We start from the raw sequence: 24,664 nt of genomic DNA, 5'->3' as shown, positions 1-24,664 counted from the left end.
ATCAGAATTTCTGGGATGAGTTCCAGGTCTGTGGTTTTAAACAATTCTTTAAGTGAGTGTGACATGATGAGTTCACAGATAAGCATGTGGGACTCAGTGTCTAAAACCAAAGCAAGTAATTCCTAATGGCAAAATAATCTCTATTGAAAAGTAGGAAAATGACATTTAGGCAGGGGAGAATTCCTCAAAACCTGAAAATCATATTTTGTTAAGTAATATTCTTATCAAAAGGCAAGTTCTAATATAACCAGATAGGCCCAGAATGGCATTATTGTCTGATATCCATCCACATGTTTTAATTGGAAAGTATGATTATGTGATATCCACACTGACATTGCTTCTCACAGGGCCTCTCCAGATAGCAGCCAAGTAATGAGTTGTTTTTCTTTTGTTGGCTCAAAGTGTTCCCTTTTTATGCTCTGAACCTTTATCCCTTCACTGTCATGAGCAGGTGTCTACAAAAGGACATCCCTGCTGGTTGCAGCCATGGTGACTTTGCAGATGGGTCCCAAGAGCAGTATTATCAGTAATATTGTTTTGCCTTCTGACCCCTGGGATCCCTGGCCATGTCATTGTACTCCACTTGGGTTTCTCAGAGGTGACTGGCAGTAGACCTAGTGGGTCTTCATTTTTCAGAGTCATTGAGCCAAGAATGAGCTCATTTGCATTTGTTGCTTTTATCCAAAAGCTGTTTATGTGGGGACCATATTGAAGAGAGTGGACATGTATCTGCACCTAGTGGAGGGTTCCTCTGTGGGGCTGACTACATCAAAACATAGAATGGATTCCCCTCTGCTCTTTATTGATATATGAGCCATATTTTAAAAATCCTCCATTATACAACTCTGAGGAAGAGACCATTAGAGCAATTTCACTCTTCCTTTCACTAAGTGGACTGCTGTTCCTTTTGTCTCTTCAAGGCTATGAGAAGACTAGGAAGAAGAGAAATGTCTGAGACATCTGAACTTTGGCAGATAAAGTTGGTGTTAGAGTTTTTCAGCTCCAGGAGCCACCAGGAGCGACTGCAGAACCACCCTAAGCGTGGGCTCTTTATGAACTCTGAGTTCCTCCCTGTTGTAAAATGCACTATTGATAATACTCTGGACCAGTGGCTACAAGGTAATAATAGCATTGTGCCCAGTGCTTTTTTATTTTTTTATTTCTTTAAATTCTTTCTTTAAATTCAGTTTAGTTAACATATAGTGTATTATTAGTCTGAGGGGTAGAATTTAGTGATTCATCAGTTATGTATAACACCCAGTGCTCATAACATCAAGTGCCCTCCTTGATGCCCATCACCCAATTACCCCATCCTCTCACCCACTTCCCCTCCAGCAACCCTCAGTATGTTTCCTAGAGTTAAGCATCTCTTATGGTTGTCTCCCTCTCTATTTTCATCTTATTTTATTTTTCCTTTCCTTCCCCTGAGGTCAACGGCTGTTTTCTTCCCAGTTTTTGTACCTCTGCCCTGTGTACACTGAAAACTTGATATGTGCTTAGGGTGAATGTTTGTTTTACCAGCTCTGTGAGTCAGTCAGTGGGAACCTGGGACATCATGTGACTATGGCTTGGAAGTACAGACTTGGGATTGCAGGGGAATTGTGAAGTTACTCCTAATAGTGTAGAAGTAATTGTGCCTCACATGAAGCAAATGATGGGCCTTTTGATTTTTGGAAACCTGTCTGATGTTTGATGTATGTCTGAAATTGAGTTTTAGTGAACTTCTTGCTCCTTTTGTTTTCTTCAGTTCATTCAAACATACCTGAAAGCAACCTGTTTGGGGTAAATACTAACCCTAGGAATAGCAGTAGTAATAATTCTTGATGTTTTAAAGCTGTTAGTAGTCAGTAGAACCTGCATTTGAATATGATTAAGGTAAAAACTATCTACTGTAATATTAGGGAATAAATTTCTGAAAAAAAAAAAACTGGATTGTGAGAGGTATACATGGAAAACAGCAATTTCAGACTTCTAGTGTTTGATTAACACCTACATTGTTCTATCATTTTCTCTTAGAATTTGAAAGATTATGTAGTTTTAAAATGTTTTTTAAAATTTCAATTTTATTCTCATTTTTTTGGGAAAAATAAAAGTTATTATATAAGTTTTGATATTTTGTTTATATTCAGTTCAGCATTTGATTGCCTATGGCAGACCTTTGCTGTTGATAAGAAGTATGTCCTTAAACCTTTGCAGAGTCTCTGATTTGTACATATCATATCAGTAATGAAACTTTGGCAGTGACTACAGCAGTCTCTATAATAGTGCCCTGAATTACTTTTTTTCTTATTACTCTTTAGGGCATTTGATAGTTTACAACATTGCTCTCTACCAAATTTGACTTGCTGCTGTGATTGCCAAAAATATGCATTTATTTTTTAGTGAAGAACCATCACTTTTAAATTGAGGTAAAATTGATTCCAAGTTTGCATTGGTTTTAATATAATGCATTATATTAGTTTCATGTGTATATCATCATAATTTGATATTTGTATATACAGCAAAGTGATCACCATAGTAAGTCTAGTTACAGTTACCATCCATCACCATACATTTGACTCCCTTCACCCTTTTTATCTACCTCTAGCCCCCTTCCCCTGTGATAACCACCACTCTGTTCTTTGTATCTATGAGTTTTGTATTTTAGGTTCCATATATACACGAAATCATATGGTATTTGTCTTTCTCTGTCTGACTTATCTCACTTAGCATAGTACCCTTAAGGCCCATCCACGTTATTGCAGATGGCAAGATTTCATTCGTTTATATGGCACAGTATTCCATTGTGTATATATACCGTATCTTTATCCATTCATCCACTGATGAACACTTAAGTTGTTCCGTATTTTGGCTGTGGTAAATAATGCTGCAACTAACTGAATATCTTTTTGATTTAGTGTTTTTGTTTTCTTTGGATAAATACCCAGCAGTGAAATTGCTGGATTATATGGTAGATCGATTTTTAATTTTTTGAGGAACCTCTGTACTGTTTTTCCTAGCATGTGCACCAGTTTGCATTCCCAACAACAGTGCAAGACAGTTCCCTTTTCTCCACATTCTCTCCAATACTTGTTATTTCCTGCCTTTTTGATAATAGCCATTCTAACAAGTGTGAGGTGATATCTCATTGTGGTTTTGATTTGCATTTCTCTGATAATTGGTGATAATGAACATCTTTCATGAGTCTGTTGGACATCTTTATGCTTTCCTTGAAAAAAATGTCTATTTGGATTCCCTGAACATTTTTTTTTAAGATTTTTTAATTTAATTATTTGACAGAGAGAGCGGAAGCAGGGGGAGCAACAGGCAGAGGGAGAAGCAGACTCCCTGTAGAGCAGGGAGCCCGATATGGGGCTCGATCCCAGGACCCAGAGATCATGACCTGAGCTGAAGGCAGACGCTTAACTGATTGAGCCACCCAGGTTCCCCTCCCTGCACATTTTTTAAAAAGATTTATTTATTTTAGAGAGAGAGAGCATGCGAGTAGGGGGAGGGGCAGAGGGAGAGAGAGAGAGACTCTTAAGCAGACTCCCTGCTGAGTGTGGAACCCCACATGGGGCTCGATCTCCTGACCCTGAGGTCACGACCTGAGCCAAAATCAAGGGTTGGATGCTTATCCAGCTGAGCTATCCAGGCACTCCCTGCACATTTTTTTTTTAAAGATTTTATTTATTTATTTGACAGAGATAGACACAGTGAGAGAGGGAACACAAGCAAGGGGGGGTTGGAGAGGGAGAAGCAGGCTTCCCGTGGAGCAGAGAGCCCAATGTGGGACTCGATCCCAGGACCCTGGGACCATGACCTGAGCCGAAGGCAGTTGCTTAACGACTGAGCCACCCAGGCGCCCCCATGCACATTTTTTACTTGGATCTTTTTTTCTGTTGAGTTTGAGTTTTTTTATATATTTTGGGTATTAACCTCTTATTTAAAAATGATTTGCAGATTTTTTTTTAATTTAGTAGGTTGCTTTTTCATTTTGTTGATTGTTTCCTTTGCTGTGCAGAAGCTTTTTACGTAGTCCAACTTGTTTAATTTTGCTTTTGTTGCCTTTGTTTTGGGAGTCAATTCCAAAAATTCAACACCAAAGAATGATGTCAAGGATCTTTACTTGCCTTTGTTTTTTTCTCGGGGTTTTATGGTTTCAGGTCTCACAGGTTGTTAATCCATTTTGAGTTATTTTTGTATATAGTGTAAGATGGTCCAGTTTCATTCTTCATGTGGCTGTCCAATTTTCCCATCCCCATTTATTGAAGAGACTATCCTTTCCCCATTGTATATTCTTAACTCCTTTGTTCTAAATTAATTGACCTTACATGTGTGTGTTAGTTTCTGGGCTCTGTTCTGTTCCATTGATGTATGTGCATTTATGCTGATACCAACTATTTGGCTAGGACTTGCACTACTATGTTGAATTAAAGTGGCAAGAGTGGGCATCCTTGTCTTGTTCTTTGTCTTAGAAGAAAAGCTGTTAGCTATTCATAGTTGAGTATGATATTAACTATGGCTTTGTCCTATGTGGCCTTTATTGTGTTATGTTGAGGTACATTTCTTCTATATCCACTTTGTTGAGTGTTTTTATCATAAATGGACGTTGAATTTTGTTAAATGCTTTTTCTGTATCTATTAAGATGATCATGTTATTTTTAGCCTTTTTTTTTTATTTGAAGTAGTTTATTGATTATCATTAGATGTAATGTTTAAAATGTTTTAAAGATGAACGGTTTTAAAATAACATAGAAAAATCAAAATAAATGAGACTATTCTACATTTGGAATAGGGAAATAATGATTTCCTCTTAGTTTATTAATAATTGCTTAATTATCCTTTGTTTTGTTATTGTGCTGTATCACTTTGATTTGTAGATGTTAAACCATCTTTGCATTCCTGGAATAAATCCCACTTGGTTGTGGTGTGTGTGATCCTTTTTTAAAATATTGTGTTTTGTTGTTATTGTGGCTGTTTTGAGGAACTAAAAAAGAATTTATTTATTGAGGGTAAGAGGATGCAAGCAATATAAAAATCAAAAGTTTATCTAGCTTTCACTGTCTTTTCTTTCTCTGTTTGTCAAATGTTAGATTTTACTTGTACATTTTCTGAGGATCCTGATCTGTTCAGTCAATCCTTTATACAGGCAGAATCTGTGGGGCAGATTCCTTAAGAGACCCTTAAGAGTCCTTAAGAGACCCTTTGGGAGAACTCTCATCAGGCAGGAATGTTGCTCAATGCCTCCTACTTCTTTCTTTTCTGCTTCATGTATACTACAAAATACTCATTACATGCGATGGTGAGCCCAGCAATTAGTGAAAAGAAGCTCTGGAAGTCCACTTTCCCATCTCGGCACTGGTCCAGGTCCAGGTTCTTCATTATTTTGTCCACAGCCAGAGAGTCTTTCTGATTTTCCAGATATCCAGGGAACTGCTTTTCCATGAGTACTCTCAGGTTCTCCTTTGGTAAATAGCCTTTATCCCCAGCAAACTTGTGGAACATGAACATCATGGTTTCCATGGCATGTTCCATTTGAGATAGTATTTTGGTGAGGTCTTTTGAAACCTTGGCCAGAGGTACGGTGGGGACCCCTTTTGATGTATTGTTGAATTCAGTTTGCTAATATTTTGTTGTTTGTAATTTTCTTTTTTTGTGGTGTCCTTGTCTGGTTTTGGTGGTAGGTTAATGCTTGTAAAATGAGTTTGAAAGCATTCTCTTCTCCAGTTTTTGGGAAGAATTTGAGAAAGATAGATACATGTTGAATTTTCTTTGAATGTTTGGTAGAATTCACCAGTGAAGCCATCTGGTCCTGGACTTTGCTTATTGGGAGGTTTTAGATTACCAGTTCAGTCTCTTTACTAGTAATCAGTCTATTCAGATTTTCTATTTCTTTATATTTCAGTCTTAGAAGACGTATGTTTCTAGGACTTTAACTTTATCCATTTCTTCTAGGTGGTCTCATTTGTTGGTGTGTAGTTGTTCATAGTAGTCTCTTATGATTGTATTTTTTTGGTATCAGTTATAATTTCTCTTCTCCCTTCTCTTATGGGGCTGTTAAATATGTTGCTTTCCCTCCCTAGAACTTTTCTTTTATTCTCTGTCTACTCAACTTATATTCATTCTTACAGCCTCAAATTAAGTGCCCCTTTCTCATAGGCCTTCTAAGACCACATTACTTCAGGCAACTTCCATGCCATTTTTTTTTTTTTAATTTTTTATTTATTTGCGAGAGAGAGAATGAGAGACAGAGAGCATGAGAGGGAGGAGGGTCAGAGGGAGAAGCAGACTCCCCGCTGAGCAGGGAGCCCGATGTGGGACTCGATCCTAGGACTCCAGGATCATGACCCAAGCTGAAGGCAGTCGCCCAACCAACTGAGCCACCCAGGCGCCCCCTTCCATGCCATTTTATTTCTTTCTGCCTCCCTCCCTCCCTATCTTTTCCCCTTCCCCTCCCCCTTCCTCTCCCTCAGCTTTTCTTTATGTATCAAAATGCCTTTGTCTACAGGTAATAGAGGGCCTAACTCAACCTGGCTTAAACAATAAGGACACATATAAGCTTACATTATTGGAATAGGTAAGGTGGTCTAAGGGTCATCTTATTTTAGTGTCTTCAGCTCTATTTCTCTGAGGTTCCATTATTTATACTCTGTGCCATGGCTTTATCCTCAGAATGCTTTTTCTCATGGTAATAAAATGGCTGTTCCTTGCCTCAAGCTCAGCGTTTTGCAGAGGAAGAATAGAATTGCTTCTAGGAGTGTTGCCATAATAGTGAGGAAGTTTCTTTCTCAGACGCCTCTAGCAAAGAGACATCTCCTCATGTCTCTGGCTTGAATTGGAACTCATGCACATTGCTCAGTCAGTCCCTGTGGCAGAGAATGTCTCTTACTGAATAGCTTAGGTCTGCCAGTTTCTGAACCAATCACTGTGTTGAGAATGGGATTGCCTTGATTGTCCTGGAACAGTGGTTCTCAAAGTGCGCTCTCTGGGGCAGCAGTAGCATCGCCTGAGAACTTGTTAGAGATGTAATTTTTCTGACCCCATCCAAAAAACTCTGGGGATGGGGCCCACTCATCTGTTTTAATTAGCTCTCTTAGGTGATTCTGATGCGCCTTAAAGTTTGAGAAAGTCTGGCTAATAGTAATCAGGATCCAGTTCTGGAGCTGAAGTCAGTCCCATCAAATGTTATATACTGCAGGGAAGAAGGGTCGTAAAATGGGTGTTTGGAGAGACAGCCTCAGTGACCACTACCCCTTTATAGTACTCATCACAATTTCTAATTATGCATTTGTTTGTGTTGTTATTTGTGTAATGTCTCTGTCCCTTACAACACTTCATACTCTGTGGTGACAGGCACTCTGTCTGGCTTACCACTGTAGCCCTAATGCCCAGCATAGTACCTGTCCGGTGTATGGTAAGTACTTAATGAGTTCTGGATGAGAAAATAAATTGCTTCAGTTCCATTTGTGTTCTCTCACAGCTGGGGGTGATATGTGTGTGCACGCCTACCTCAGTGGGCAGCCCTTTGAGGAATCTCAGCTGAGCATGCTGGCTTGTTTCCTTGTCTACCACTCAGTACCAGCTCCATGGCACCTGCCGTCTATAGGACTAGAAGGTAATTGCAGATCTAAATCCTCTTCAGTACCTTTATTATTGACTCACTTATTTTTTAAGTTTCTTGGTTGGAGGCACTTCTGGTGAGTTATTTTCTCTAGTTAGGTTTTGGTCTTCATTCATGTTTGGCTGTTAAGAACTTTTTCTAAAAAGACGATCTGAACTTTATACATGCATAAACTTTTATTTACATTCAGAAAAGGATGGGTTCTTCTTCAGAGAGCCCCAAACACCAGTATATACTAATAAATAAATTAAATGGTTATGTTATTTTTCTTTCTTAACTTTTATTAAAGTTATTTTTATTTTTATTTTTTGGGGTTTTAGTTTGGATGTTTCTTTTTAATCACATAATCTTAATTTCTAATATTATAAAGCTTTAAAATGACCAGGTACCTGATTTTATATGAATTTGAAAGTTTTTGTAATACAGAGTTTAAAATATTAGCACCTCACTATATTTTTCAGAATATGTAATCAGATATGGAGTTTGCCCAGTAACCTGAATCATAAAATATAATTAATTCAGAGCACCTTTATTATCACTTTCAAATTTCTGCTTATTGAGGATTCAAAAATTGTTTTTAAGAAGAGCAAAGATTGCTCCATTTAATCATTTAAAATTTAATAACATTACTAGTTTATTGCTGTTTTGACCTCAGATAAAAATGCACTATCTAGAGACTTCTAGTTATAGCCATGATGGAATTGCTTATATTGGACTGACTCTCGCACAAAAACAAATATAAAAGTTTGACAAACTACATAAAACAGCTATTTAAAGGAATTGGTAGCAACCATGCTGGCCAGACTTGATTGAGGGGCCACAATCCCCGTGAGAAGGGAAGCATAATGAGGAAACTCCATATTTACTCTGGCTTTCTCCCAAAGGCATTTGTCAGTTCATAGCACAAGAAGTAGAGTCCCAGCAAAAGGCAGCGGTGCTGCTGGGCAGAGTAGCCAGAGGTTGGGTTAACAATTGCCTGAGAATCTAGAACTTGAGTTAAATCCCTGGTAGGAGGGAATAATAATAATAACTCAAAAACCTGGACGTACTCCTTCCTTGAGACACATACCAAATCTTACACATGCACAGGAAATCTAACAGAAGAAATCTAGCAGAAGCCAGGAGACTAAAAATGTGAGCAAAGATTTCAGCAATAACATAGGGCCAGGGAGACAAAGGGTAGCGTTCCAGGGCTGTCAAGGTCTGAAGCGGCTCTGATAAGCATCCCAGCCATTCTGATGAAACCACAGCAGGACCAAGCCTAGGAGTAAAGGTAAAAAGTGAAATGGACAAGACCTAAAGTTAGCCTCAAGCAGAACAGAGGTTACAGGTCACTGTCTGAAGTACAAAATGGATACATTTACATTTTTATATCAAATTACTTTTTACAGTGCATTTGGGAAATTAATAATTTAAATATTATCTTTGGGGAATTGTTTTCAAAGGGAAGAATGTCAGCTTTAAATGTGATTGTGTGTCTGAAGCTTCCTTGAAAGGGGTGTACAGCTGAATTTATTTAGAAGTGTGACTACCCTCCCCCCCCATTTCCATTTCTTTAGGGAGCACAAGCTTTGCTGAACTCCTCTTCAAATTTAAACAGCTGAAAATGCCAGTGCGAGCTTTGCTAAGATTGGCTCCTTTGCTTCTTGGAAATCCACAGCCAATGGTTATGTGATCAGCTCTGGTGGTAAACCTACCCTGAAACGTGACTTCTGCACAAAAACATGACCCAACAACAAAGCTAAAGAAACATTTCTAAGTTTTATAATATAACTAGGGGGAAATGAGCTGCACAAACCTCAATGTATTTTAAAATCCAAGTGTTTTAAATATTCCAGATGCTCTGTTGCTGTCAGCATTAACATTATATGATACATAGAAGTGAGTTAAAATTTACTTTTGTAAATAAAGTTTTTTGGTTTGTTTTCAAAACTCTTTATTTAGTATATGTGCTGCCGAAGCAAGCACTGTTTTCAAAACTCTTGATGATTATTTTAGTTTGGGATTTCAGAGAATAGAATAGTGGGGGCTGGGGTGGATATTCATTTTTAATCTTTCAACTATGGTGATTCAGATGAAATGACTATGTTCAAATCTGCAAGGTTTTTAAAGAAGCTCTGTCATCAAGTTTTACTTTCTGCAGCAAGAAAATGGCTTTTAGCATCTCCTCTAAGATGTCAGAGTTTTCCTGCCTAAAATTAGTGTGTACTTTCTGTGACAGTGCCAGGCATCCTCATAGTATGAGCAGTCACCTTCAACAGGAGGATAGTTACACCGTAATGAAGAATTGCTCAACGTGAAGCCTGCTCTAAGCAGAGAAATACGCAATTTCCACTATAGAGAGGTCTTCAAAAGTTGCATTTAAAAATAAATGATGGTCCATTTCCACCCAAGATTTAGAGAATGTACATCTGTATCAAGAGTTTGTAGACCAAATAATGATGAGAGATATTCACATAGAGGTGCCTCCAGCTTCAGGTTTCCCGTATAGGAAGAAGAAGACTCCCTGCTGTCCAGATCCTGACATGAGCCCTGTGCTTCCTGAGTGGCCAGTGGAACCCTAAGCTGCTAGAAACGGCAAGATTCATTCAGTGATTTCACATGTCCACATCCTGAATTTTGCTGTTTAGCTTGAAATGTAAAAATCAAAGCAAATAGAAATGTTTCCATTGAGATTTTGGCAAAAACCCATGTGACATTTGCTTCTGCGGAGGGGAAGGGGGGCGGGGAGGAGGGCATGCCTCTAGAGGCGTCTCTAGACTCAGTATTCCATCTGCATGCTTGCCCCAGGGACTTGGTCCTGCATATACAGCAAAGGCAAGATGTGGGTGCCTGGGAGGGCAAAATGTGCTTCCCTTTCACACTTAGCTAGTTTTTCTTATCATTAAAACTAAAAGAAAAAAATTAAAACAGGTTACAAAAATTCCATTTGAATCAAGATTTAAAGAACTCAGTATCTGGGCAACTGTTGCTATCTTCAGTCTCAGTTGTTTATAATTTGTGTTCTTTTCTCTGAAGGAGAACTTAAGAGACCATTACTTGCACACTATGTATTCTCATATATGAGGGAGAAGAGTCATTAGAATGTTGTCAACAAAAGCAAAAATCAGGCTTTCTAAGAGAAAGAGCAGAATAAAAGATGGTAGATGGTCTGGAAATAGCATTGTCTTTATAGTTTGGACCTAATGGTTAGGTGACAGGGAGCAAAAGGTATTCTGGGCAGTCTTTTGAGTAGACATGATAGGATCATCAAAGAAATGAATTCTAGCTATTTATGGGTTTTCAAAAAATTTGGAGAGTAGCTCTCACCATCCAGAATATTTCAGCCTCCTCAAAGTTAAGACAAGGGAAGATCTGGAGAAGTGCGTCCGGCTCCTAAGGGTTTTGGCCCAAAATTGGCTGTCACTTCCAGTTATAGCCTGTTGGCAGGAAGTCAAACTGATCCACCTCGTGTGACTACTCTTCCATGTGTCCATGAAGGGGAGGAGAACCGGACGCTGGTGAGTACTAGTTACTTTATGTCTGTCACAGTATGGTTCCTAACTTACTCATAATTCCCCACGTTCATCTTTTCTACTTACATGGCTATAAATGCTTCCATGGATGGACATAATTAAATAGTAGTTACACACATGCATACTCAGAGAGATTATTGTCTCCCTGAGGGGAGGGGGGCTGATATCTGTGCCCCTCCCTTGAGTAAGATGTCCTGTGAAGAGGTGAAGGCCTGAAATTGTGGGCAGCTCTGAGGCATGGACGCCAGACCCTAGCGGGAGTGACCATTGGGTTAAGCCCTACAGAGCTTCTCTCAGTGCTGCCTGAACTTGAGTAAGGCCACTTTTTTTACCCTTTGTCTAGAAACCAGCCGACTTCATAGCTTATGGTGATCCCAGCTCAGAGATCTTCTGACAGCCCAGAGGAAGCAAGGAGGAGGGGACCTCTCATCGCTCAGCTTGATGAGCAGTGTAGAGACCCACTTTGGTGGGAGGCCAGTGTGCCTGTTGGGCACAGGCCAGAGTTTGGAAGCCAGGATTCTGAGTAGAAGCCAGAGCATGTGGAGCCAAGGCAGGAATTGCCAGAGGAATAGATTTGTGTGTCAGCTGTGTGTGTGACATGGCTTCTGAAGAAAACCATGTCAAAGCCCAATCTGAGGACAGGAGTAGACCAAAGTCAGGAGAGGATGCTGGGAGCTGAGTGACGCTGGAAGGCCATGGACCATTTTGAGATCCAAACCAGGAAGACTTAGTTGGCAGCACACAGACTAATACGCCTCTTGTATATAGGGTTGGGGGCTTGTCTTCTGGGTTCCTCCATCCTCATACCACGTTTTGTAGAAAATGCCTAGTTGTATGAAGATCTCTCCAATTCAGCTATGGGGAAGGGAATAGGGGAAGGGAATAGGATTTGGTCACCTCTGTACCCCCAGTGTCTGCAGTGTTTAACCAGCAGTGGAAGGAAGCAGAGGGGAGGTTGGGGGGGCAGCTCCTAAGAGGGTGTACCCAGGCTGGAGGCCTCTGTTAGCACTTAGCAGCCACCCTGCAGATACCCATGTGGTTTACAAAAGTTCCCAGGTGACTGGCTTTTCCTGCTTCCCAGGGCCAGCCAGGTTTCCCCCACTCTGAAATACATTACTTGCTTCTCATTAGTCGCAAGCGTGGGAAAGTCTTTATTGCTAAATTGAAAGAAAAGCCCCTAAAACCATATCCTTAATTTTTGCCTGTGGATAAGGATGGACTTGCCTGTTTGCCATCCTCTTGCTTTGCTCCATGTTCTGTCCTTGAATGAAAGGGAGGCCAGGATGGGGAGGAAGGGTCACCCAGATTGCAGGACCTTCTGTCTTCAAGCTGCTGCATAAAAGATCAGCACTGGACGATCTCTCTGCCCCTCTTTCTACAGCTGAGCCCCGTGAGGCTCAGGAAGGGAGGTGGCTGGCCCAAGGCTGCTCTGCTCTCATCACAACCCCTATAACAAGCCTGGGCTTTCAGACCATACTGCTTCTAACCCCCGAATCTGGCTCATTATTGCCTCTCTTAGTGCATTAGATCTAAGAGGCAGATCAGCATAAATTAGAAGGGCGTTGCTCCGGTTTGTGGACCCTTCCGTTCTCTGTGCATCTTTAGAAAAACAAAGACCCTTGTGTAATTTCTTGGAATTAGATTGAGTTAGTCTGTGTGCTGCTTTCTTGGTCATATAACAACCATCTTAACTTAAAATGTCTCTTTTAGCTGAAAATATTTCTTCCTATTCTGTGGTACATTATAAAATGAAATAGGAAATTTAGAAAAAAAATTGTACTAGATTCAATAAAATCAGTGAAAATCTATAAATAACTGCATGTTCATAATTTCCACTGCTTTTACTCCAGTACTTAGGTGTGAAATCTGTTGCCTTGTCTCTAGTTAATGGATCCAACTCTGGTCTTACATTCAGGTATGCTGCCTTGGGGAGCTGTAGTCCATGGGCTTCCAGAACCCAGATGTACTAAATCATGATCTGGGTAATCATGTCACTGGGGGGATTTATCACAGGGACAGTGTTTGGAAGCTAGTTAATGCCACTCGTGTTCTTTCATTTGTCTTGAGTTCATATTTGTGCCTATTTTTCATTTAATCAAGGCTTTTGTTTGCTTACTCTGTACCATTCCAGAGATTAAGAAGATAGTCTCATCAACTGGAAATGTGGGTAAATGTACACGGCTCTTCAACAATCGAAGAATCATTAGCAAATCCGTTGTAATTAGCATCCCTAGCTGCAGTCTCTCTGCCTGGTAAGATCTAGATGAGATGAGCACCAACCCCCACTTGATGAAATTTCTTTTTTTTTTTAAAGATTTTATTTATTTATTTGAGAGAGAGAGAATGAGAGAGAGAGAGCACATGAGAGGGGGGAGGGTCAGAGGGAGAAGCAGGCTCCTCGCTGAGCAGGGAGCCCGATGCGGGACTTGATCTGGGGACTCCAGGATCATGACCCGAGCCGAAGGCAGTCGCTTAACCGACTGAGCCACCCAGGCGCCCCCCACTTGATGAAATTTCTGCAAAACCCCAGAGGGTGGTGCGGGTGCTGTCTTGTGTCATCTTGCTCCAAACTCCCTCTCTGCTTCTCTAGTTAATTTTCGTTCGGCTCATCTCACTGTGCCCTCTGCCTGGGCCAGATGTCAACTCAGTATCTTCAGCACCTCCTCCTCTCTTTGCTTAGCTTTTTCCCATGTGGGGCCAGGTAAGAGTGTGCCACTGGGAGGAGCCAGTGAGAGGTGCCCAGGGGAGACCTGGAGGTGGAAGAGGCAGCCAGGCCATTGCTCTCCTTCACTGGTCACGGTCTGGCAGGAGGGCAGATGGTGCATACCTGGCTGCGGGAAGCTACCACCAGCTCTGACAGATCCAGCCCTGGATTCTGTAGTGTTGCAGGGGCTTCTCAGTCCTCTGCTCCCTAAACATTTCCATCTACTTTGCTTCATCAACACCCTTTCTACTTGGGTTCCTGAGCAAACCCTGTGCTGTTAAGTGGGACACGACACAAGTGTGAACTCAGCCCCATCCCCAAGTCCTGTAAAAACCACTCACCACCACTTGGTCTCCCCTGATTTTGCTCATAGAATTTCCAGCCCTTGGCTATCTCTTGAGCTCCCAGTGCTGTTCACTTTCCTTTTCCATGATCAAACCCTCAGGTGTGCTCTGACACTCCAAGATTTTGTGACAGTCCTATAATCCATGCGCCAACTCGTCTGGATGGTACCAACCTCAGGCCATAGTGGCAGTGACCCCCCCTGAGTGGCCTTGGGTTTCTCCCTAACACACTGAGAGGACTCACTGGCTAAAGGAAGAATGCACGGTCTTTATTGCTAAGTAACTGGAACGATGTGGGTTGACCGTGTATTATGCCATACTTCTTGGGACTGAGTCACTAGATGCCTGAGTGAGGAGAGAAACAACGTCGTAGCCTAACTGTTTCTACCTTGGCCTTCTGGGGCTGCAAGGACTAGGTGTCACAGACAGTGAGTACTGTGATTATTTGCAACTGGAAAGTTCCAGAGGACTCAAGAAGAAAATGTTAAGCCCTCATGGGATAGACAGGGTGTATTGCTTCTTGAAAGGAATCAACCTTTTACAGGACTGGATATTCTGTCCATGCTGGACTGTGAGGTTCCTGGGAACCTTGGAGTTCCAAGCAGTTTTGTGGCAAATCAGGCATTTCCGTGGGAAAAAAGTGGTGAAGACCTAGACAGTTTCTGTCTGGTAACTGCAGTTATTGTCCAGTAATTAGATTTCCTATCTAGAATAGCTATACATATCTATATATCAATATATCTGTATATCCATCCATCCATCCATCCGTCGAGAGTGCTGTAAAATCTATGAGCGTCACTGAGCAAATCGAGCTGCAGTGGACCAGCCCAGGCCTGTGGAATTGCCTGTAACACTGGGCACCTACCCCCAGAACCTGTCCCTCAACCCCATCCCAAGTGTCCTTCCTAGTCTCTGAAGGGTTTTGCATCTGAATGTTCCTTACCTTGGTATCAAGATCACAATCCCTACTCTCATTTGAGGGCATTTGCATGGTGTACCCCGAGCCCTCACCTTACTGTTAGCACCTCAATGATTTAAGGATAATCTCACACAGAGCTGGGTTTTGCTTTGCGAATCAATCTGAAAATCTTTTAGTAGTGAGTTCAGATTTATTAATGCAAATAATATGACTGATCTCAGTTGAATCTCATTTTTTATATGAATCTCTGTTTTTATTGTGGCGATAATTCTGTTTCTATATTGTATTCTACTCTATTTCTTATATTTGCCATGTATTTGATGTTTTCTTTGCTCTCTTAAAATTTATCATATTCATTTATTTGGCATTCAGGATGGCTTGTGTTCTTCTGCATACAATTAGCACTTAATATCCTCATAGGACTCTTCTAGTCCCTCTTTTTTTTAATTTAACCTCAGCTTCCACTGCCTTGTTTCTGGCCTAGATGGCACTCTGGGACCTCCCCACCTGTCCCCTAGCCATCCATTCATGACCTCCTCCCTTCTTCTCTCCCTTCTCTCATTTTGAAAGTTGGGTTATTTCTATGATGTCAGAGCCTATCCTGGCATAGGATTCCCCTCTCTTGTTCCCACTCTTGTTTCAGCCTTAGATCCACACATCAGTGAGCTCCGTGCCTCCCGCCAGTCTCTTCATTCAGTTCTAGCGGAGTGTCAGGAAAGACTCCAAGGACAACTGTCCCCAAGATGCTGATTGCCTAGAATGGGCTGGCCACATCCTGTGTCCTCTCTCATGTGTTTCTCCCCTTCCTGTCTCCTCCTCTTTTCCTCATCATCTTCTAGCTGTTTCTTTGGCCTCTTCCTTCAAGTTCCTCCTCCTCAGTGATCCAGGCCTCTTCCCAGACTTTCCGTCCCCTCTCCCTCTGCCTTCACAGAGGCTCCTGCTCTGATCTTTCGGCTCCTTTGGTCCCCCCTCCATGTTACTACTACACCCTTCCAGGTTACTCAGGGGTTAGGACCTTTGCTGGCTGACACCCACTGGAAGGTTGGGGAGCCATTGTGCTATTCAGGCTGCCATGGTCCTGGCTGTCCCTGCACCCTCCTTCCTGCAGGTCTGAGAAAAACTGGAGGCCCAGTGCTGTCCCTCTGTGGCTCCTGGAGCCTGCGAAGGAGGCAGCAACTTGGTGTCGGGGCAGGGAGAGGCAGGGGATGGGCGGGGGCTACAAGAAAAGAAAGCAAAATCAGAACAGAAGGCAAACTCCCAAGTGAGGTAGTTCTCAGTGCCTCACCACAGGTACGTGTTGAAAAGCCCAGGCAAAATCAGCTGCCACCCTCATTGCTTGTATAAGTGGCCAGATCCAAGAGCGGCCCCTGTAGCCACTATTCATCTCTGTTTTTATTGTGGCGATAATGCAGTTTTCTTTGGAATTTGAGATTCTGGCATATATAGTAGTTGGTGGTCCTCAAATAAGCCTGTGGATGAATTAAACTTTATCCCAAACTTGGTTTATCACAGAGCACACTTGACCTTCTTTTTCCTAGGGTCAGAATAGGCTCCGTCACACCCTGCAGAGAGGCGGGGGTGGCTCAGTTCACAAGATTATTCTGGTATAGCTGTCTCCCCAGGCAAAGGGTTTCTTCTGCGTTTCACCAAAGATCTCCCCCAACTTCAAGTAAACCCAAATATAGCAACCAAATTTAAACGAAAGAAAACATTCGAAAGAGTGTGATGCTGGTCAAGCGTTCGTTTTCTATAAGTGTGTCATCTGTTACATGATTTTTCACAGTTCTCCAGGTGTTTGTTGCCCTTTTTTCCCCAGCAATCTGATTTTTGCAGAGACCAGGAACCCTAGGAGCTCCTTCTGTCTGTGACAAGACGAGACTGACATATCCTTCAGGGACCCAGCTACTAAGCTTGCTTCGTGTGGGAGCAAATCACATACCACTTTTGATGACATGTTGGAATTAATCTCTCCTCCCAAGAGCCACCAGGCTAACAGCCCCCTTTCCAGAAAAGGTGACTTCGGTGTCTTTCATTTATTTGCTTAAAATTTTCAACTCAGATCAAAACCCTACAGAGGTTTTCATTACTTAAATCAGCATTTCCAGAAGTTTTCGTAAAAAAAAAATTTGATATGCAAATTGAGGATCTGGTATTACATTCATGATTCCACAGTCAAATTCATTTGGAGAGTTTTGATATAAACACAGGTAATTACTTTCTTTATCACGGGAGTTCTCAGAGCCCTTAATATGCTAGTATGCACGGAGGGATGCTGTACTGCTTCCCCTTCATGCCCACCAGCCAAGGAGGTGACTACAGGGGCACAGAGGGTGGGGATGTCCGACCCTGCAGAGCCCGAGAGCACCTGCACTCACCTGGACCACCTGCATCCCCCGCTCTGTTACCTGGGGACCTAGGGGGCACACTGGCGCGCCCGACTCCAGACCCAGTGATGTGGGTTCTGGGCCTGGATCTGAAAGGGAAACAGCAACGTAAGCACCTGGAGGAAGGGCCCAGCCCTACCACTCGGGTGCTCCCTCTGGTCCTTGTCCCCAACAGACCTCCTCACACAACTCCGGGGTGACCCAGGCTCGGTGCCCCATTGCATGGAAGAACTCCACCTTCAACTTCAGGAACTCCTTGTAGAGGTCTGGCCAGTGCTCCCTGCCCAGCAGGAACTGGAAGATGCTCCGTTTGGACGTGGGGTTGTCCTCCTCCATGTCGGAGGCGATGTAGCTGCCGTGGGAAAAGAGGGGAAGCTTGCAGAGGTCACACTGGAGGACCTAGTGCCCAGGCCAGTCTATCCAGGAAGGAGGGTCGGGGAAGCCCTATCTGCAGGGAGCCTGACTCCAGAGGGATAGCAGGACCGTCCTCAGGACCAAGCCTGTGGGGCCCACCCTGTGCTTGGCCCAGGCCAAGGTTCTGGCTGCTCGCCATTTCCCTGGAGCTTCCTCCCTCCAGTCACTCAGTCTCTGAGCAGCAAGTGATGTTTCTTGGCTACTTTCATGATCTTAGGAACTTACTCATTGCCTTCCCCTCCCCCATGACCGTGTGACCCCTGAAGGCCTTGTCTGCTCTGTGGCCAAGAGGAACCACTTGAGACCGTCCAGCTCATAGGCATGGCCAAGCCATCCTGATGGGGTGGTGAGGCTGTGGGATGGGGCGGTTTGGGCAGAATTGAGAGCATTCCCCAAAGAGACACTCACAGGGCCAGGAAGAAGTGGATCCTGTTATACAGGTGTCCAGGCAGCCCGACACGGCCGAAGTACTCCACCACCATGGAAAGCAGGTACTGTGTGGGCACGGAAGGCAGGTGAGGGGTCAGTAGAGGGAGTGAGAGTGTCCCGCACGGGCCACGGGTCCTGCCCCATCCAGCGGCCATGGTGGGAACCCCTCAGGTTGGCTGTGCTGAGGCCCTTTGACAAGTGGAGAGGAATGGATGGGAGGCCAGGAGAAGATGCCCATGGGCAGGGCAGGCCATGGGCGGTGTGTCTTCTGACACTGAGAGCAGGTCTCTCCAGGGCTTCTCCCGCCTGGCCAGAAATCTGGTTCTCTGTTCCTGCCCCATGGGGTGGTGACTCTGTGGACCCCTCAGGCCCTCATCATTTTGGTGCTGCAGATACCTTATCAGATACTTTGAGGAAAATGTCAGCTTCCAAGAAGCTCTGGATCACGGGATCCTCTGCAAAGGAAGGGAGAAGTGAGGAGGGCCTTGGAGCAGGCCTTCTGGGGGCTGTGGGACACTCCAGGGGGAAGGAGGAAAACCAGAGCCTCCCTCAAGTTCCATTGTTTCCTGGAAGTGGAGGCAGTGTCCCTTCTGCCAGGAGGTTTGTGAGTCTTAATATTTGTGACAATGGCCACTCCTTCCAGGGAGGCCTATGTCGTGAGTTTCATCTGTAGGGCTTGGATTTCGCTATTGTAAACTTCCACGTGATGGGCAGGGATTTGTTGATCACAGAGATGTGACCTGGCTCTCAATGCTTAACACATTTGTCTCAAGCCAGAGCTTGGATGTGGCCATGGGTCTCTATGACACCGCATTTGTCCTTGTCACTTTATCATGCTGGGGCCGGACAAAGCTTCCTGCCGCCTCCCGTTAACTGAGCGCCCTGAGCCTGTGGTGGTCAGTTCGCAGCCCCTGGGGGTGCTGGGAGTACTGCCCTCTTTCTCCTGGATCCCCTCGCTTCCTGCAGATAATGACCTGTGCCCCCCACCCCCAATCCCAACTCTGGGATTAGAGTTATCCCCTGGAGGTACCATTTTCCAGGGGAGACCTGAGAATGTGGGTGCTGTCTTTCCCTCCTTGACTGGGACAATGACACTTGCACAACAGGGAGGATGGAGGAGTCAAGGGTTATTTCGTTCTCCTTGACCCTTCTCCAGTCAGTCTGGCTCTCTGCAATAGAACTCTGTGATGATGAAAGTGTTCTAGATGTGCACTGTTCACTATGGGAGCCATTAGCCATGTGTGGCTACTGTGCACTTGAAATGTGGCTCATGAGACTGAGAAACTGAATTTTTAAATTTAATTTTAAATGAGTTAAATCAGGTTTTAATAGCTACATGTGGCTAATGAATGCTGTATTGGACAACGTGATCACAGTGTTGTCTCCAGAACTATCACACTTAATCCTGCCTCTGGTCCTGATGGCCCCTTCTCAGACAGAGTCCCTGGAGTATCCCATTTCATAGAGCTCCCCTCTCCTGCTTCGTGTTCCATCTCCAGGCATCATTGCCTTTGAATAACATTACTTCTCTGCATTTGTCACTGGCTGAGAACAGCTTATTTCTATATGGGTTTGTTTTTTGTCTCCTCCCACCTTGAACGTACAGACAGCAAGATCTAGGTTGTCTTTTCATCACTAATCTCTAAAATCTTAATTGGAGGGAATACATGAATGTATCCCAGTGGGCAGAGGATGCACCCCTTGGTTGGTTCTGAAATGTCTTGACTGTTGAGCACTCTCCACTGTAGCCTCCTCCCTCTCCCTCTAAGAACTTGTCTCAGGAAAAACTTGCCAGCACCCCCAGCAGAAGCAGGGTCGCTCTGTGTCCGTGCCCCCTGGACCCTTTATAGCTTAGAGCCCGGGGGTGGTTTGAGCATGATCCCAGAGCCACTGCCTCCAACATGATCCCCACTCAGCAGGACCCTGAACGCTCCATCTGCTCAGAGCACACACCCAGAAGTCGGTAGAATGCTTCTTGGTCTTCAGGACGGTAACTGGGTCTTCTCCTCTTGTTCATCCTGAGTTTTGTTCCCTCAACATGATTGACTGTCCATATGTTCCTCTTCTGTCCCCTCTTCTTCCAGGACCTCAGCTCAGAGATAGCTTCTGAGGTGGTAGAGTTGGAGGCTGGGACGCTGCTCTCCTGGGCAGCTGCAGAAACAAAAGATTCTGAGTCAGCGTGGATGTGACCCACCTGAGAAGTGGAGTCCTTGCCATGCAGCTCACTCTGAACACTGGGCCTGGACTCAGCCTTGTGAAGACAAGATGGTAAGTGGTCACTCAACAGTAGTTGACACTTCATGCGGGGAAGCTGAGGCACACGCGAGGACACATACCTGCCTTGACATCCGTTGATCTCCTCCTCTTCCGGCCTCTCATTCTCCTGGCTCTCTGCTCAGGGACAGCCTCTGAAGAGGCAGAACTGGAGGCCAGAGGGCTCCTATTCCATGGAGCTGTAGGGAGAGAGGAAGGACCCTGTGTCATCACGGCGGGAGGACCCACCTGGGAAATGCTAGGCTCTTCCTTTCCCACTTACATTGAGAATTTTGCATGTGACATCTGGAGGGATAAGAGAATGACCGTCACCCCTTTGCACTTGTCTATAAAGGAGGGTAGGAATTATTATTTCCCTTTCTTTGCCAGGCAAAAGCTGCTCTCCTTTGCCTTTTTCCATGGATTGTTCTGCCTGGAGGATACCTCTATAGAGACAGATGTAAAATTCTCTAGTCATAGATGTCTTTAATAGCCATAGAAGTGCACAGGATAGTGACCTCCCTGTCTCACCCTGAAAGCCCTTTCCCCTGCCCATGCAGACCCAAACACATGAGAGCTGAGAGGAGGAAGGAGAAGTAATGTTGGAGCCATGGTGTTCTGTCAGCTTCAATCATTCAGAGACCGTGGGTAGAAGCCAGACGATCACACACACCTGCCTTCCCTTCCATGCACACCCTTTTCTTCTGACTCTTCTTTGCTGGGTCCTGTTGGCTTGGAACAGTCTCTGAGGCAGCTAATGTGGAGCCCAGGGGGATCCTGTCTTGTCTTCTCTGTGTACGAAAAAAATGGAAGGGACTCAACCTGATTCTGACCAGGCCATTTCTATTTGCTTAACCTGCTCCTTGTGAAACCTAATAATAATTAAAATGGCAATAATAGCTAACAGTTATTGGTTGCCTATTGAACTTCCAGTATTGATCAATGCATAAAGAATGACCTCATTCAATCCTTATAATGATCTGTGAACTAAGATGTATGACTTACATGATTTACAGGTAAGGAAATGGTGACTTAACTTGGCGTAGGATTTGTTCCTTGACCAAGGCTAGAACACTTTGGATTTGGGATTAGGACTCGTGTCTGACCAGTGCTCAAGGAGAGAATGGCCAGGCGCAACAAGAGTTGCGCCTCAGTCACCCTTCTATGAAGGCCAAGCTGGGTGGCCTGACATACTCGGTCTAGGACAGGAACGAGTGACACTTACCCAGAGTGGACTTCCTGGCTCTCTCGGGATCTAGGCCCCTCACATTTACCCAGAGCACAGCCTCAGAACAGTGTGAGAAGAACACTGACCCTAGTAGCCAGGTCTTTGGAATCAAATGGCTCCCAAGATTCTGGAGCCCTTGACATGAGTCACTGATGACATCACATCATTCCACCAGGAACTGCTCTTTGGTCTATAAAAGGCCTCGAGGAAAAGATGATGAGCCTCAAGGGGAGGGCAGTTAGTATCCCAGCCTGAATACTGGACTCACCTCCTTTTATATCAATATTATCTCCACTTTGAAACTCATCCTGTGTTTAATCAAATCAATTAATGATGAAAGCAATACATCCACGTATCAAAGACACAAACTTAAAAGCCGACTAATTCCTCATCCATAATAAAAGTAACTCATGTAGTTTATTTTTACTGTCTTCTTATTTCTGTTTAGCTATGATCATATTAAGATTAAAAATTTTTCACTTTTATATTTTGAGATAATTGTAGGATTATATGCAGTTGTAAGAAATAAAACAGAGATCCTATGTAAATTTCACCAATTTTCCCCCAGTAGTACAAACTCACATAATTAAAGCACAATATCACAATGGAAAATTGACATTGGTACAATCCAATGACTTTATTCAGATATCACTAGTTTTACACACACGCTTATGTGTGTCTTTAGTTCTATGCAGGTTTTTCACATGTGTACACCCATGTGACCACGATCAAGAGACACAACAGTCAAGATTTAGAGCAGTTCCATTACAAGGATCCCTCATGCTAGTCTTTTAGAGTATCCCTCCACCCCCCAACCCCTTGTAACAAGTAATTTTGTCTCCATCTCTGTAATTTTGTTATTTCAAATTTATTATATAAATGGAAGCAGATAGTGTATAATCTTATGCAATTGGCTTTTTTCACTTAGCGTAATTCCCTTAAGAACTGTTCAGTTGGTTGCATAAATCAAGAGTTCATTCCTTTTTATTGCTTTGTAGTACTCCATGGCCACGTGGCAAAGGGTATATACCGTTTCGCTTTGTGAGCATTTGCTATTTTCTTCTGAAGCGGTCCTATCATTTTGCCTCTCCACGGGCAACGTCTGAGTGACCCAGTTTCTCCACACCATTGCCAGCATTTGGTGTTATCACTAGCTTTTATTTCGACCCTATCTCATCATGGTTTGAATTGGCATTTCCCTTATAGATTAAAATGTTGAACGTCTTTCCATGTGTGTCCGCCATCCACATATCCATTTTGGTGAAATGTCTGTTCACGTCTTTTCTAACTGAATTGTTCCCTTCTTTACTGTGTGTTTCCACAGCTTTTTATATATTCTAGATACAAGTCCTTTGTAAGACACGTGGTTTGCAAATATTTTCTAACAGTCTGTAGTTTGTCTTTTCACCCTTTTAACCGGGTCTTGATGCCACAGCTGCTTGTCCTCCCAGTGAGGGTCTGTCTCCTCAGTGTTGCTTCAGCTCCTTCATCTTGTTAGTGAGATAAGTTGAATCCTACTAGAATTTCAAGCACTGCTGTGACCAGAGCTCGTAGACCAGTACCAAATTCTTCTGAATTCTTTTACTTAATGCAGTGCTGTTGAGACCAAGCCACACTCAATATCTCAACGCAAACTTGCTTTGAATGACGATTCCCCTGTGCTTCCAGCTTAAGCAGCCATGACAGCCTTCTGTAGGAACCGCCCGTTGGGGGCTGAGTGGAGAAGCTCACTTCACCAAGGGGAGACGGCGCCTCCAAGTCCAAGGCCGGCCAGCAAGTGCATCGCAAACCTCAGCCTTTGTCAGGCTGCAAGTCCCAGGACAGTTCCATCTTTCCAGCGTGGGGAAATACACTCCGCCCGCCACGAGGCCACGACAAGGACGTGGATGTGTGACTTCAGGGGCAGGGAGGAACGGGACCACCATCAGTCTATCACACACATTGAGAACAACCATGTGTTAGGGGGCTCGAGAGCTCCCCTGACTGGGGAGTGTCTCCTCCGTGGTTGACAGGCAGAGGGCCTACAGCTCCAAGTCTCCAACGTCAAGAATCATTGCTCTGCCCTTCTGCTACCGCACGAGTGAAGTAACAGGGACTGAATTTACCCTCCCCCTCGAGATAACTAGAGGACAAAATATATGAAAAAACCAAGTTGGTTTTTAAGACACTGGACGTGAGGCAGGGCAGAGGAATGGTCCCTGAGGAAAGGGAGACAGATGAGGTGCAGCCTGTGATTGCCTCAGATTATTATTGCTCAGGGAGCTTCCAGACATGGGGCTGTTCATGTGCAGTCCCTTTGCAGAAAAGGTTTTCTTGGTGAGCAGCAACATTTTTTCTGATTTTTCTAACACCAAGCGTTGTTTTCATCCATCGTCCAAAAGGAGACAGGGATGACTGTTCACTTGGTCACTCGCTATGTTTTCCAGCTTTGGTTAAGGCCGTTTGAAGGCCTGACTGTGAAGGACCTCCTGTATAGCTTCCTTCTTTCATCACACTGAGGTTTGCTTGCAAAGTCTCAAATCTTGGAGAGCTTTCTGGTCGCTCTTCCGAAATTTTATGCCCAACCCTGTTGATGGATTCATAGCAAATCCTGTTGATGGAATCTTCTGGCTGCTCCCAGACTCTTCTGTTCTTAGGTTTCGCCAGCATACTGCATGGTCCAACATTAAATGAGCTCTGTCTGTGCTCAAGCATCACTTTCTCGACAGTCACCCTTGATCTCTCTGTGTGAAATTTTTTTTTTCAAGATTATTTATTTGACAGAGAGAGAGAAAGAGAGGGAACACAAGCAGGCAGAGGGAGAGGGAGAAGCAGGCTTCCCACCGAGCAGGGAGCCCAATGTGGGGCTCAATCCAGGACCCTGGAATCATG

At 43.8% G+C, this 24,664-nt stretch overlaps 2 protein-coding genes across 8 annotated transcripts in view; one reads left to right on the top strand and one right to left on the bottom strand.

Moving 5' to 3' along the window:
* Positions 1 to 21,354, top strand: part of ANAPC1 (anaphase promoting complex subunit 1) — a 102,464-nt gene extending 81,110 nt beyond the window's left edge. For all 7 annotated transcript variants that reach the window (XM_035001045.1, XM_035001047.1, XM_035001046.1 and 4 more), the window contains 4 exons: positions 921 to 1,119; positions 7,463 to 7,597; positions 9,163 to 13,370; positions 20,397 to 21,354. In XM_035001045.1, the coding sequence (XP_034856936.1) occupies positions 921 to 1,119; positions 7,463 to 7,597; positions 9,163 to 9,278 (450 nt within the window). In that variant the 3' untranslated portion in view covers positions 9,279 to 13,370; positions 20,397 to 21,354. The remainder of the gene's footprint in view (positions 1 to 920; positions 1,120 to 7,462; positions 7,598 to 9,162; positions 13,371 to 20,396) is intronic.
* On the bottom strand, positions 5,230 to 7,377 carry LOC118007486 (protein S100-A10-like). The gene is made up of 2 exons (XM_035000516.1): positions 7,354 to 7,377; positions 5,230 to 5,550 (listed from the first exon to the last, which is right to left on the bottom strand). The coding sequence occupies exons 1-2, from the start codon at positions 7,375 to 7,377 to the stop codon at positions 5,230 to 5,232; spliced, it is 345 nt and encodes a 114-aa protein (XP_034856407.1).
* Positions 21,355 to 24,664: the final 3,310 nt, after the last annotated feature.

The sequence above is a fragment of the Mirounga leonina genome, unplaced genomic scaffold (genome assembly GCF_011800145.1).
Source record: "Mirounga leonina isolate KUSES-001 unplaced genomic scaffold, KU_Mleo_1.0 Mir_125, whole genome shotgun sequence".
Classification (NCBI taxonomy): Eukaryota; Metazoa; Chordata; class Mammalia; order Carnivora; family Phocidae; genus Mirounga; species Mirounga leonina.
This window is presented reverse-complemented; position numbering and strand designations above follow the sequence as displayed.